The sequence below is a fragment of the Phalacrocorax aristotelis genome, chromosome 1 (genome assembly GCF_949628215.1).
Source record: "Phalacrocorax aristotelis chromosome 1, bGulAri2.1, whole genome shotgun sequence".
Taxonomy (NCBI): Eukaryota; Metazoa; Chordata; class Aves; order Suliformes; family Phalacrocoracidae; genus Phalacrocorax; species Phalacrocorax aristotelis.
In genome coordinates, this window is record NC_134276.1 from 156116885 (window position 1) to 156132193 (window position 15309).

General features: G+C 43.0%; 1 protein-coding gene across 3 annotated transcripts in view; it reads left to right on the top strand.

Annotated features, from left to right (window-relative positions):
* The first annotated feature begins 1562 nt into the window (after nt 1-1562).
* TBXAS1 (thromboxane A synthase 1) overlaps nt 1563-15309 on the top strand; it is a 246768-nt gene continuing 233021 nt past the window's right edge. Inside the window, exons 1-4 of one of the 3 annotated variants that reach the window (XM_075074670.1) lie at nt 1575-1720; nt 2954-3037; nt 11212-11290; nt 14210-14408. In XM_075074670.1, the coding sequence (XP_074930771.1) occupies nt 14311-14408 (98 nt within the window). In that variant the 5' untranslated portion in view covers nt 1575-1720; nt 2954-3037; nt 11212-11290; nt 14210-14310. Of the gene's footprint in view, nt 1721-2953; nt 3038-11211; nt 11291-14209; nt 14409-15309 lie in introns of all 3 variants that reach the window. The other 2 variants (XM_075074660.1, XM_075074718.1) reach the window with 2 other exon arrangements.

The following is a 15309-nucleotide window of genomic DNA, read 5'->3' on the forward strand; positions in this document are numbered from 1 at the left end:
CTGCCTCCACATCACATCACGAGCTCTGGGAAGTCTTCATTTAGGAACATTGCCATACAGCTGCACAGAGCTGCCTTTGGCATGGCACTGTGTGGAAGGTAAGAAGTCTTCATAGGTACCACCTGCCTGTCTGTGGACTAAAACCTCCTGCATCACTCATGTATTATTATTTTCCATTATCTAGGACCTTACATTCTCCTCTTCACAAACAGGGGAGCTGTTTGTATATCCATGAGCTTAATACCTACTGGTCTTGGAAGAACTCCCCTGGCTCGTTGTACATTAACATTGCTCACATTTTTGATGCATATACAATTAATAAAATTTGGGCAAAGCTTCAAAGCTTTGACTATACTCTGGACAGATTACGAATTTTATGTTCTCCAAGAAGTATTGTTAAAATTTGCTACCCACAAGGACTAATTACTAAGGAGATTTTGCTCTGAAAGGAGAGCTTTCCTCTGCACAGCCTTCCCGTTGGTGTTAGAAAAACAAACTTTCCCAGTTAGGTAAATAGGACCATGTTCCCGAAGGTTTTTTGTGTGTCTCATGGAATTTAGTGTTCCTATTGATCTCCCAAAATCAGGACAGCAGTGATTGTGTGAGAAACTTCACTTCCAGTTTCCAAAAGAAATGCTTAGCTTTTGGGAGGAAATGCCCATGGTAAAATGGAAAAGACAAGGTAAAAAAGCACATGCAGTGTAGGCTCACCTTGCACAAGTTCATTGATTCAGGCAAAGGTATCTTGTGAACTGAAAGACTGAACGGTGCATTCAGAATGCAACTAACTCAGAAGAAAGCAGGGTTAGTGTGAAATGTACGTCCAGCACAGGAGAGGGGAGTTACGCAACTGAAGCTACTCTGCAGCAGCTCCCAATGTGGATAAGCCCTTAATTACTTCTAAAATCTCACTATTACTAAGCCATGCTTATAATTTCTAGAGGCCTCGAGTTTCTGGAACAACTGGAGTATGAGATTCAATTGCATTCACTTCAGTGGAGGATACAGTTAAGTATGGGCACGTTTGTAGGCTTGAGGCCAGTCATTAACTAATTGGTGTATGGGAACATTTAAGTTTTTCCCATCTGATTTTGCAAAGTTATTTGGCAATACTTGCTTGTGAGCCTTTTTTTTTTTTTTGATTTTTCCCCCTTCTCTTCCCAGCAAACCAAATGCCTGCCAGAATCAGAAATTAGTGTGTACACTAACTTCATATTTTCCCCTTGCTGTAGACAAAAATATTTGCTGAGCTTTACTTTTTTATACATATACATGTACATGTATATACACGTACAAACACATGTACATATACATACATATAAAAATATGTACATATGTACACATGCTTTTCTCGTTTAAACAATAGGTTTCAGAGTGTTTGTTTCCTTTGCAGCCCGCGAAGCCTCCCTCCCCCGCAAGGGCAGGCCGGGGGGGGGGGGAGTGCGGCGGTGGAGCCCCGGAGGAACTACAACCCCCAGAGCGGGTGGCGAGGGGCGGCCGGGGGGGAGAAGGGCGGGGGGGCGCGGGGGCTTCTGGGAGTTGTAGTCCCGCGGGCTCGGCCCCGCGGCCGGGCCGAGGGCACCTTTCCAAGCACCTGTCTGTGCCGTGGGAGGCAGCGATGACTCCGCTCCCCACCGCTCGCCTCGGGGTGCTGCAGGGCAGCTGCCTGCCAGCAGCCTGACCAGGAACCGGTGGAGGAAGCAGAGGGAGAAATCTAAAGGTAAGAATCTCCTAGTATCTGCTGTGGAGTTGGTGGAGGAAGTGGGCTGTAAATCCGGGTGCCCCCTCCCTGGTCTTCGTCGCCCCGTGCTTTTGGCTGGGAGGTTTTGCCATGTCGCTCCCGTGGCACATCGTTGGGCAAGTCGCCTGGGTTTGGGCTGGCTTGCGGAAACGTCCGTGGCATTAGCACGTGGGACCGGTCGTGTAGGGGTGTCATTCTCCCTCGCAGCTGTGGTTAGAAGTGCGGCTGTTGGCTCCTTTATGGAAGGGTTGGCGGGAATAAGTAATCACTTAATCCTAGAAGAAGGTGCGGGAAGGAATCCCACTCCCTATAGGGACTGGAAATGTTTCTCTAGTGAATAAGGGTCTTGTAACATCCAGCTTCTTGCTGAATTTAATCTTGCTTTTAAAATTATTTTTATTTTCTTTTTCCTTTTAAGGTGACTTTCTAGGTCTTAGTAGAGAGAAATAGCCAAATACAAATTTTGCATAAGTGGCTGCAACAGGCTGTGCCTGTGTACGTTTCCTCGTTCCGGTGTTTCTGCTGTTTGCTGAACTGAAAGTCTCAGGCTGTGCAGATCACTTCAGTGAAAATCCTTGGACATGCTCTGGTTTCATGCTGCTGCTTAATAAAACAGAGCAGCAGTCAGGATAGCGCAGGGAGGAGAAACAGCTTTGTGTGGGTCAGGTAAAATGCTCCTGCACATTTTGGCTGTGATCCTCTGACAAATAGCTGCCTGGGATGCTGCTGGTACTTACACCCGAGTGTAAATTTGCCAGAGAGTTTTGGGAAAGTCTTTGCACGAGGATGCTCTGCAAGCCTTCTGGGGCTGAATGTACATCATGTGGTGATCCCCAATGCACAGGGACTGGGTTCAGTGACAGAGTTATACCCTGATGGTCCTCTCCTACAAGTAGTTTACTAATTATGGTGAAGACTGCAGATTTGCTGTCTGCTCTACTTGCAGCCAGTGACACTGGTTCTCAGCCGCTGCTTGCGGGGAGGGACAGCAAGCAGTGGGCATGCTGAAGACTGCGGGAGCAGAGTAGAAGTTTTTAGCTAAGGCTACTGATGCAAAGCCCTGTGTGAATGAAAAAAGTGGAGGCAAAGACAGGAGTCAATCCAAGTAAAGGTCTCACCCAAGAGAAGATGCAAGAGACAGTTCTCAGTTCTGCTGGAAATTGCGTTGCCCTTTTAATGGTAATAAAGTAGCTTTGCTGTTAATCTCCACAGACGCTGCCAAATGATGAACAGGTCTGGACAATGAGGCAATTCCCATCTTGCTCGGAGAGTTGGCACCTCTGGGTCAACATCGAGGTACGGCTCTTGGGCGTGTTGGGTTTATGCACCCTGAGCACCAGGGCTGCTGTCATACAGAAAGGCAGAGAGCAGAAAGCTAATGAGCAGGTGTCCTTCATGAATCAAACACGCAGAAATGTTAAACACAGTGCCCTTGAATGGTTACCCACAAGGAGGGGATATACATCTAAAATGAGGATGCTATAGCTAATGTTAGAGGTGTTGGTAAGAATTGCTAAACTTTCTGTGAATTAATCCATTACCTTAAAAAAAAAAGCCCAACTGCTGTAGTGGGGAGGTTTTGTGGGCTGCTTTTCACCTGAAGTTTTTCATACACCTTGTAGACTTCTGGCATATCTGATGTTCTCCCTGTTTACAGCATAAGAGACATTGCTAATATGTAGGTAATAGAAAATAATTTATGGGGGCAGTGGCACTGAATCTGAAAACATTCCCTACACATTCAAGAAACTTTTCCAAATGTGAGCAGCACTTATATAAAAAACAGAGACCATATCTGTGTGCAGCCTCGCTGAGTTCTGGATATTTCCCTGTGCACTGACACCACATATGCCAGCTTAACCCAGGCGATGGCAGCTGCTGCAGGACTAGCAGCTCTGTCTTCAGAGCAGCAGCATGGCCAGGGATGCCGCTGAAACCCTGGGGGAGGGAGGAGGAGGATGGTGGTGGTGGGACCTCCTGCTGCGCTGAGCCCCGTGTGGGCAGCAGCAGGTGAGGGCTGTGCCAGAAAAATGCATGGACCTCCCTACTCCACCTTTCCCTACGTGACAGTCGGGCTGCAATGTCTAAAACAGGCATGGATTTTCTTGTCTACCCAACATCAGCGTACCTCCCAAAAAGCGATTGTGTCGGTTTTGTTTTCCTTTCCTCGTACATATCAGAAGTCAAACAGCATGATGTGGCTAATGGGATTATATTGACCCACCTCTGCCGTTGCTATTAATATCTGAAGAAATTCCCAAATGCCACAGCCCCAATGATAGTACAGTTGCCTGCCTGTCCTTCTCTTGCCAGACAGATCAAGGTTTTCTTACATTAGAAAGTCCAGTAATAGCTAGGCCAAATTTTGCTCCTTGGCAATGTTAAGAAGCTAGGGACCAGATTATATATATAAGGGAATATATAGAGAATATCCATTTTTGCAATGGATAGCAAGCTGATTTGCAATGTCATTTGAACAGTACCCAAATAGCCAATTTTTTTTTTTTTTTTAAAGAGGCTGAAGGAGTTTTGGGGGGCTGTGTGTTATATCATTTTCTTGTTGACTGTGGAAACACAACCCAGCCTTTTGAAAAAAATGCATTCAGAATCCAACCCCAGTGTGCAGGCTACTAAATTTCAATTGCTGTTTTTATGTCATTATTGCGATTGCAGTAACTCTGTAAAGACAGGATAAAAGGTTGCCCTTTCCACTTTGAGCTCTTTCCATCCTCTGCATTTACAGCAAAGGTTATCCTGAGCAATGTGTACATCTGTCTGTTCTAGCTGTAGAAATGCATATTATTCATACCTTGTCAATGTACATGCTGGAAAACAGAAGCTGAATTTATAGCTATATTTCCTCTCTGCTGGGGCTTTTAGAGTTGAGTGTTTCTGTGTTTCCATTATAAACCCCTGTTTTCTGAGGTTTATAACAGTCTTGAAGAGCGTAGCGGTCTTGAACCATAATAGAAAGCATGTAATGTTGCATTTACAATACAGCTGTAACTGCACATTAACGAGTGTAATCTTCTCAGTGTACCCACAATGCTCCAATAAGGTTAATTGGAGTTACATATACTAAGAGAAAAACAATATTTTACCCTTGGAGTTGGTGCTTCCTATCCAGAGAGCTGAGAGCATCACACAGGGACAGAGTGCATCTACCTGCACCAGACTTAGAAACATGCCATTCGTTGCTACACCATTAAAATACCCATTTGCATCTGCAGAGGCCCTTCTCAGCACCCGCTTCCTCTATTTGATGACTCACTGCTTTACAGGTTTGGCCAAGGGAAACCAAGGTAAAGGTGACTGGAAGAAACTATATTTTGTCAAATGTATGGTGAGGCTTTTGTCCTGTGGGGTGTCTCTGCTGTTTCTGTCCTCGGCTTCTAGTCTTGCATAAATATAGGTCCCATCTGAAACCCCAGGCTCTTCTCCATTTCCAGTCAGCTTACTCCATCTGGCATCTTGCATTCATGTGTCACTTTGCTTATGAATATGAGGTAAATGAATAACATCCCACTGTCCCTGGGCTGTCTGAAGTAGTCCCAGCTCCTTTGCCATGCATCTGGGTAGTTGCTGGCTTCTCTAGTTAGCCTGAACTGCCACAGACAGAGCAGGAGCTGTTAAGGAGAAAGTACCCCAAACACTGGGGTATCTGTCTGACAGGTCTGGCTCTCTAAGCTGCATCTCTTCCAATGCACCTGGTTTAAATTTATATTGATGGCTATAGGACTCTGTGCTGGGCCAGAGATCCCATCATGCCAGTTCAGCTGATCTCTAAGTGTGACCGTCAGAGTTGGGCGAGGGGGAAGTGTCTGTAGGTCGTGGTGTTAGAGTTAAAATGAATACTTTAAAATGGATGATGAGGAAGAAGAGCTGAAGTCAAAAGTGGACAGTTGCCAGGGCTTTTGGCCATGCTCATACTAGAGCTGATTTATCATTGCAATTGCTCACTTGAGCTTGTTGGACTTAATTGGCTGAAGGTAAAGAAAGCAGCAGCATGTTCAGAGTTGAAAGAAACTTCTAAGAATTGTTCAAAAAACCCCCCGAGAATCTTGGAGCTTGAAGACTTTGTTCGGCTCTGTGGTGAGTGCAAAGCGGTCCTCTCAGATTGTCACAGAGCCATGGTTTCCACAAACCTTAGCTCTGATCAGCAGCCAGTAAAAAGATAAAGTACAATGGCTAAAAGTTTTGTTTCATGGATTTTTTTTTTTTGTATTTCAGTGAAACTGAGAAGGATACATATTTCATTTTGGCACTAGCCCAGCCACAGTCTGAGGTTGTGCTTATCTGCCACTCAGTAGAAGGCAGGAGAAGGTAGGAAGGAGGTAGGAGGTTGGTCTCACTGTGAACCGTAGGCTCAGATTCCATGTACGCTTCAGTTTGAGAGAGCAACTTAACGTGAGTGTCAGCAGGGTTGAAATCTTGTTGAGACTAAATTCTTCATGCTGTTTCAACTCACATGTCACATTATTCAGTCTCCCACTTAACCTCTCTTCCCATGGCTAACAGGTGAGCTTATTGGGTTCACGCCCTTTTGCAAGTATAGCTAACCTCAAGCATTCAGAAATCACAAATTTACTCTCAGATTCATGAGACTGCAGGAAAAACATGCGTTTTTTTAATTTACTGAGCAATTAAAATAGTTTAATTTGTGTTTTAGCTCTGATCCTTTGAGTTTCACAGCTTTGGAACATTTTTTTTCCATGCCTCAATGGCTTGATTGTCTTTGCCCCCAGTAAAACCTGTATTTGTCACAACTGCGCAAATGAAGAACTAGTGCTTTAGCAAAAACCTGAACTAAGCCAAGATTTGCAGTAAGAACTCGAGATTTGGAAATGCTGGTTTCGTGATTGTGTAAGTTTGGTTTTTCACTTTTTCTTTTTTCTGCCCCCTCACCAGTTATGCATGTCCGTGTTACAACATATCTGCTGAGACTGAGAGAGCTGAACAGATTTCTGATTTGGCAAATGAGTGTACAAGGGGTCAGCAGAAAGGACTGCAGAAAAAAAAAGTGATGAATGGGAGAGCACAAAAGGCTGAAGTAGAGTAAAGCCATCCATATGTTACATGTACTCTTCTGCAGCACATAAGGGGCTGCAATTTGCTTGTCGTTATCTGTGCTCCCTTTCATAAGGGTAAGAAGACCTTTGGGAATATTGGGCACGACCTACCAGGAATTATTCATCATGTGATGCATAAAATTAGGCAGTGAATATCCCCTGGATAGGGGCATGAGTAAAGATAAGGCTTTGCAATGTATTTTATGTTGGTCCTAGATTTGCCTCACAGTGTGAAGGTCTTATATGTCTTCCTGTCACAGCTCTGTGTCCTCCAGTGCACCATACCTTTTGTGTTCTTACTGCCACCTGAAAACATCCAGCATGATTGTTCACACTGCAATTATTGGCATTTTGAAATATTTATTAGGGGGAACATTTTCAAAGGCAAGGGAGGCAACAGGGCACCAACCTCCCCGTGCCTATCTACAGGAGTCAGAGCAGCATTACCAAACCCTGCACGTGGTGCTCTCTGGGAGCACTTTTTCTGTGAAGGGATGTTTTTGCAGCCTAACAGAGAGGCTTTTTGGATGCTGCTAAAGAGTTGCTGAAGAATCGGTGTTGGTCCTCAGTGACTACTTCGAACTGCCAGCTTGGGTCTCTGCAGTCGTTTTACCTTTCTACATGTGGATGTAGACTAACAGCTTCTAGGATTCTTGAAGTATGAAAATCATTACTGTGGTAATAGTATTAGTCTGACTTGCTTGATTTTGACCTTTCTTCTTCCTTTGTGCCAGCTTATCACCTCTTCTGTGCTGAGGTTAGGTGGTGGCAGTACCCAAGTTGTAATGCCTGTCCTGGTTTTGGCATGTTTGTATTGTCTAATCCACGGTACATTCTTTTGCTCTTTCTTTTTGCTTTCTTATTCATCTTGGAGGGGTGATTGCATCCAATCCCTCTGATTTTAGACAGTTAGAGATAAAGCATAAAGGCAGAGCTAATACTGCCCACAGTTCCCAGATGAAACCTGATTCTACCATTCTTGGTCAGCCTATGGGCCATAACTCATGGGAATGTTCTCCATTCACGCCTGCGGGGCTTCTTCTGGAAGCATGTGCTATTTGAAAAAACAGTGGTGGGCCTCAGGTGAAGAATGCTTCTTTACCTCATCTGAGGTTCAAGGGTTTTGTGACTTTTGGTGCTTTCCCCCTTTTGTCATTTTGAGCTTTGACAGGGTATTGACAAATGTGTTGTATTAACGAATTTACGTTTTCAAATTTCCTGCTCCCTTGTACCTGCCATTATCTTTTTACCTGTTCCAGTCCTTAATACTGAGCCTGCCACGTCCTTGAGGGCACCAATAGATCTTAATTGTCCTGACTGGCCTCACTTGAGCCCCCTCACCTTCACACTCTGCCCATGGGCCCAGGAACCCCATTGAAGGTTGCGTTGGGGCTTCCATTGCTGACTTGACCCCCTGGGCGGCCCCTGACTCACCTCTTGCTATGCCGATGGACCCTGTTACCTGCCTCCTACATTCAGCTCAGTGGGCCTGCACCCCTTGGTGAGGGCTGGTCTACATGGGGGTTGCTCTCAGGTCTCATGCCGTCCTCCCTCCTGGCCCTGGCAGCCTGTCTCTGGGGCACGTGTGCAGGCTGCTGATGGTCTGTATCAACAATCCTTTTGAAAGAGGTACTGAGCAGCACATTCATCCAGCTTTTGGCTTGTCCTTTTCACAAGCAGAATGCAAGGCGGATGGCCGCGGCTGTTCTCCTGCAGCAGGATAGTCAGATCTGCCTCTTCTTGGCTGCTATTCTCCCCTTTGTCATTTCTATTTCTTCTTTGACTCCCCTTCTCCCGTTAGGGTAACTCAAAGGATGCAATGGCCAGGGTTTCTCCAGCTGGCAATCCAGGAGCCATGGCACTGCTCTGTGCAACACGTATCGCTGCAGCTAATTGCCTCCGAGGCGGCTGCCCCGCTTTTAAGGAGGCTGCGTGTAATCTTTCTGTAAAGAAATCTCTTTGTGTCATATTGAAAGGATTCCACAATAAAATTATTGAACTGCAAACTGGAGAGGTAAGGTGGGGAATGTAGTAGCTACAGATAGCACACTGAGCTCTCAAAATATTTCCGTTAATTGGGGAAAACCAGCGTTCTACACCTTCCTATTTGCAAAGTGCAGAAAAGGACTGGGTTTTATATGTTTTGGTGTCAATCCCATAAGCTAATGGATGAAAGAGAAGTTGATAAGCACATTTAGTTAATTAAGTTAAAGAACAAGGTGCTTCTGTGAAGTTTTTCACAGTTCTTTTGACCGGCAGTCCAGCACTGAAACACAGTTTGGAGAATTCAAGCCTTGAGTTTGCTATCTAGAGTAGCTTTTCAATCAAAGAAGGCTGGAGTTTTTTCATGGTGTTTAAAAACTGAACTTCACAGAAGAAATTATAACTTACTGGTTCTTACCATGATACTGTTACAAAGGCAAACATTTATATGGCTCTCTGCAACTACAAGACTAGCCTAGGCAGGGTTCTTTGGCTTTTGCTGTCAATATGGAGCTATTGATCCATGAACATAAATCCTTACTTATCTCCAGCCAAGTTTATAGGACAATGAAATTATAGGATTGCTTGAATCAATCAATGTTTCTAAAGCAAGCTATAGAAATATAAACAAGTTACCGATTATTTAATAAAGTCAATTTGCTTAGAAATGCCTGGCCATGGGCAGCAGATGTTACATTAATTTCTGCTTTCTCTGGAATTTCACCAGGGCTGCAAGATCTTAATGTCACTATTAGCAAAGGTAACTTTATTTTAGAAACTCATTCCAAGCTGTCGTGGCAAGAGGAAAAAAACTGTCATTCCTTTTGACCACAAAATCTGTGCTATTTCTAAGTGGAGTTCTTTGAAATAACTAGGATATCTCACAGCTTGTTGCTTTAGAGGGGACTTAGTATAGCGGCACTACATTTAGTTAGCATAATGAGTTTTTTAGCCCCTGTGATATTGACTGAGTTTGAAGTACCATAACTTTCAGACAGCTAAGATTAAATTTGTTAGTGAAGTACAAGTTTATACAATATTTTATCTTTCCTAGAGTCTTAAGCTGGATGCCTGTTTTCTGAGAAGCATTTAGGTTAATATAACCAGGCTCTGAATTGGGAAAACAATTTAAGTATAAAAATGTGTCTTTCTGTTTCTCGGTAAGAAGTGTCATGAAAGTGGCTTCCTCAGTGTGGTTTCACAGCTACCATGTTTGCCTTTCCAGATCCAGTTCACTGCAGTGATTTTATTCAAGATAGTTCAAGAATATTCCATGAGCCCAGGGTGTCCTTTTGGTGCTCCCGTCTGTTTTGAATGAGGATCAGAATCTTTATGAATGGACTCTGATGCCTCGGTGGTCCATCTGTTGAGTAGTTTGTCATAGTTTATGCAGGAGTACAAAATCGTCTGATTAATCTGCTTGGTCAATCCTTGAACAGGGGTAGTAATAATGAAGTCATAGACAGCCACTGTAAATCCCTCTATTCCAATACATTAATATTCCCAGTACCTTGGCTATTAAGGTTGTTTCAAATATAAAAAAATCTCTCTGAAATGTGCCTTTGATCTTTTTGTTTGGTCTACCTTAAAGATGTTAAGAACTCATTTTGGCCTTGGAAAGTTTTTTTTTCTTTAAGAAAAATTAGTATCATATATACTTAACAGTTTTGTACATAGGCTTTGTTAAAGCTTACACATAAACTAGTCTATGATTAATATAATGTTTTTTTAAGTTGTTCTGTGGTATTTAATTTGCAGTATTTTGTGGCTAAGCTGGCTATATAACAGAATTTCCTTGACCTGAAGATTACAAATTTATATAGAGAAGAACTGCTATAAAATTAAAACTTTACACCTTTCTAGACTTCCTTCATCTATCGTAAAGTTAGTGTGGCTCAGCCTTAATTAGATTATTATAGACCTAAAACATATGAGGTAAAATAGCATGAGAGGAGTTGAATTTAGTCATTAGCAGGAGTTTCTTGTTAGTCTAGCCAGTTAGTCATTAGCCTCTGAAATACACGAGGCTACATTTTCATTTGATATGCTTTGAAGACAGGTCAAAATCCTTAACATGATTTAGGTCTACTGAGGAGGTCTATAATCCTGCTTTTTAATAAGCTGTATGGTTCATGTCCGAATGATACCTGTGTATGTCAAGCCTTGCTGAGGCTGATTGCCACACTTGCATTCATTCTGAAGTTGAAATGCATTGTTTTGGAAGAGCATTTACAGATGGTATTCCTGGAGATGGAACAGACAGGGCTTGAAGGCATGAAGGCTTCCTGGACAACCTGGATTGTCTGTGTGCCGGGCTTTTTTCTGTAATGTACTTCCTTTATTTAATATTTACTGCTGCTAACTTCAGTGCAAGTTGAAGCTCCGGCTGGTTGGGATTGAACTGCTTCTGTCTTGTAGGTCTGCCATTTGCTGGGGAGCTCCAAGGCTGTGGTTACAGCAGTGCTGGTGATTGAAGGATGAAATGGGTGTCTTGAGTGTAAGTTTGTGTTGAACATGCCTTTTTGCTGTTGATGTTTATGTTGAACAACGTGGTGATCTGTGCATTTTTCTTGCTGTGGAAGAGAAGAGCTCAGATAGCACTGCATGAAGGAGCTGTGAACGTTGGTAGATGCAATCTTGAGTGAAGCCTTGTGGAGGCAAACACAGACAGTGCTGCTGACTCATAGCAGGCTGACAGGAAGAGGCTCCCTTCCACTTCTGCTTGTCTCTGGCTTCCTCCAGCATGTAGTTAGTGAGGACTTCGTATCTGTCTCTGTAGTTCGTTGATACCATTATCATAATCAGCTTTACCAGTGAGGCTCCACAAAAAACTGGGACATTGGTGAAAAATATCTGTGCAATTAACTAGTTAATTAGGATGGTGTTTCTCACGTAAAGGACCTGTAAAGAGAGAGGGAACACTGGACAAAGGAGTGATAAATAGTCTGATATATAGTCTGTTTCCATTGCTACCTGCATCCCTGATTCCTTTCCCCCCACCCCCGCAAAGCATCATGTGGATTTTTGTGACTTTCCGTGGAGCTGAGATCCTTAACTCTGGGATGATAACTGCGAGCCTGTGGGTCTGCGGTGAGGAGTACTCCAGGTGGGTTTTAGAGTGGATGCTGCACACCGCCCTTCTTAATGGGTGGAGGTGCTGAGGCTTAAAAAACAAAACAAAAAGAAAACGCCAACATCAACAACAGAAAAGGATGGTGGTGGTTGTTGGGAGCTTGATTATGTGCTTTCTTTCAAATTGGATGCTGATGTGAGAGCCTATTTTCTTTCATAATGTGTGTGTTCAAGAACTATTCATCCCACCTACCTCCCAGTGTAACTGGGAAAAGGCTCCAGCACACTTCTTAAAAAATTAGTGAGGTCTGTACTTGACTCTGTATTTGCTGATAGGAGTTTTGCTGTTGACTTTAATAGGAGGCATCAGTTCTCTATGTGCAGATAAATATGTCCTTTAATTAAAAAGCCAAGTAAATTAAAGCACAGTGAAATTGGAATGTTATTTCTTACCTTCTACACTTGTGGTGATTGGGTTTCTTTTTTGAGAAGACTTCAGTGCATATGGATATTTGATTTTTATTTTCTTTTCTTAAAGTCCCGCAGGATCAGTTGCTGGTAGGGATTGGCTTGTGCCCACTGATTAATTCCTTGCGTCACTGGTCCTGAATCTTTTTGCAGTTGTTCTTGGAGAACTTGGCAGCAGCAGCAAACCAGCAGAGCTGTTATTGACCCAGAATAGCAATAGCATTGTTAATACAATAAGCAAGGTTTTCTGTGAACTACCATGCTATTCTATGGAGCTGATGAGCTGGTTAACACCTTTTACTTATTCTGCACGGATCTGAGGCTGGAAGGGAATTAATGCAGTTGTGAAGCACAGAGAACCAAAATAGCAGTGATTCAGTTAGAGTAGAGCCAAATCTTCTTAAAATTAAACTCCATTGTGTTAGAGACTTTACTTTTTTGATACCTATATTATTAACTTCTCTGATAAGAGCTGAAAATGTAATACAGTGATATTGAAGAAGCATTGCACATTAAATCTACGCTATTATCTTGGGATTGTATGAGAAGAAACCACTCTTCATCTGGTGTGTTATGTGAATCAGATGTTGCAGAATTTCTGTTTCTGAAGGTTACCATATAATGCCCAAACCTAGTTTTTTGGGTAGTTTTGATTTCCTTAACTTTCAAATAGGTTGTACGGAATAGGTGGGAAAGCTGCAGTACATATATGGGTATTTCTAGTTTCATAAGTAACAAACGATACCGGACAGTTAGGGGAATTTTGTCAGGGGAAAGAGTATTTACTTGCAAGCTGCTGCTGCTCTTGTAATTCTGAAGATGTTTTTGGTAATGGCATTTGGTAACTCGAGGGTTACAGGTTGATGGTCTTCTCTCATAGAAGTGCTTCAAGGTTTGCTTTCTGGCTGAGTTTTCTAATTGGACCAGATCAGATGCTTGAAACAGGATTGAGGTTTGCAGGCAGGAAAATATGGAGGAAAGCTGAGGAATTAATATACTGTGGACAAACCATTTCCCAAACTGCAGTCAAAACTTGACTGTTCATGTGTAGGTTGTTCAAAGGAGTGTGACAGTTTGACTGTGCCACAATGCAGAGATAGTAGATGTTAACCCTGATACTAGAAATACAGTGCAGGGGTAGCCAAAGTATCTCTGGAGAGGCTAGTTAATGGTACCTCGATGGGAGGCACTGTATTGATCTAGGAAAATTTGCTGTAGTGCTTATGAACCTCAGATGATACAGCCAAACAGTGATGACTGGTCTGTGTGGGTTAACTGGTGTGACAGATGCTGACATACAGACCCTGGTACCACAGTTGGGTTTTTCTGCTCGTTTTCTTTCTATATATGCCTTCTAGTAGTCACATTAGAAGAATTTTCCCCTAATTCATCCTTTTAGTGGTAATAATTTAAAGGTTACTTTCTTCCATTCTTTTAAGGTATAACCAGTTTGGAGATGAACTGCTGATGAAGTTTAATGTGGCAGAAATCCTCTATTTTTATTACTTCAGAGAATGCCACTGTGTGTCTGCCAGGGCACCCCTGAAGGGTCTATATATTCTTCTTCCATGATCTGTACCATGGTCAGGCTTTCTCCCCCTCTTTTTTCCCCCACACTTTCCACAGTTTCCCATACTTGATGTCTAAAAACCTATTCAACAGACTGATGTCTCAAGCGGTGGGTATGTAAATATTTACTGTCATGACAATCAACAACAGCAGGAGGGGTGTGGGGGTGGGGGGAATTGCTCCATTCTACCATTCAGGGAACCTTCAAGTTCGCTTTCAGTGAGTGCAGTCGATGAGAACAGGAAAGGTTTGCAGTTTGTACTTGACTTGATGTGTTTTTGCTCTCTTGGTTCCTGTTTTGTTGCAGATGTCATTTATATAGCTGTGGAAGGCTTTATCAGCTCTTGCGGAAACTTTCCCCTGCACACACGCTCACACCACTCAAGACTGGAGCTGTAGTGGAGGAAAATGGAGCCTGTAGATCTCCTGGCATTTGCATCCACAGAAATGAATAGTACAACGGTTACCCTGGCTTTGCTGGCTGTCTTCCTGGTTCTGCTGTATTGGTAAGTGATAACAATGATACGGGCTGCACATCAGACACAAAGCCTTCTGAAGCTCCCCCAACATCTAGTCTTTTATTCATAAGGGGAAACTGGAAGATAGCTGGATAGAAGGGACATGGTTTGGGTGCAGAGGTTGAAATAAACATTCACAAAGCTCATGATGCTTTTTAGAGAAATCTCTCCTTGAAATATTTTCTCGCAAGTGCTTTTCCAACAAACTGCTAACAAAAATTGTCTTCAGAATTAAGAACTTATTATTGTTGGTTTCTTACTAATTTCTTTAGGCAGCAGGAACGTTGGTGCTGGTCAGAAAGAAACCGAGTACTTGTTGTAGGGTCTTGTTGGACCTCTTCTCTGTACTACACTCCACACTTGTCCCTTGACAGGTTTCTTGGCTTAAGTGTACAGACACATTAACTGCTGCTTGAATTTACTCTCTTGTTCTTTCCACACTGGGTAGTGGATACAAATCAGAATAACAGCAGCCCTAATGCTTAGCACAGTAGGCATTGCACTGAGCTGTGCTGAAATGAAAAAAAAAACAAACCACCCTGTCTGGATAATTTATTTCAGAAATTAAATTAGCCGAACTGGGAGTGCTTTTCTGACTGTTTTTACTTGAATACCTCTTCAAATCCTGCCTTCCAGTCAACCAATGTTTTTTCTCATTTGTATGTGTGTTCAAGAAACAGTTTCAGGGACGGTGGTAGAAAAAGAACCTCTGACAAAAGCCCAAAGCTAATCTAGAAGAGAATAGTGATGGTACCGTGAGTTTACCACAACTGTTGTAACAGTGTAAATGAGAGATCACTTCTGCACGTATTTCTTCATTCTTTGATCCTGTTGATCATTGTCCAACTTCCTTGTGTGTCAAGGGAGGGTCTAGAGAGGCTAAAAAGGT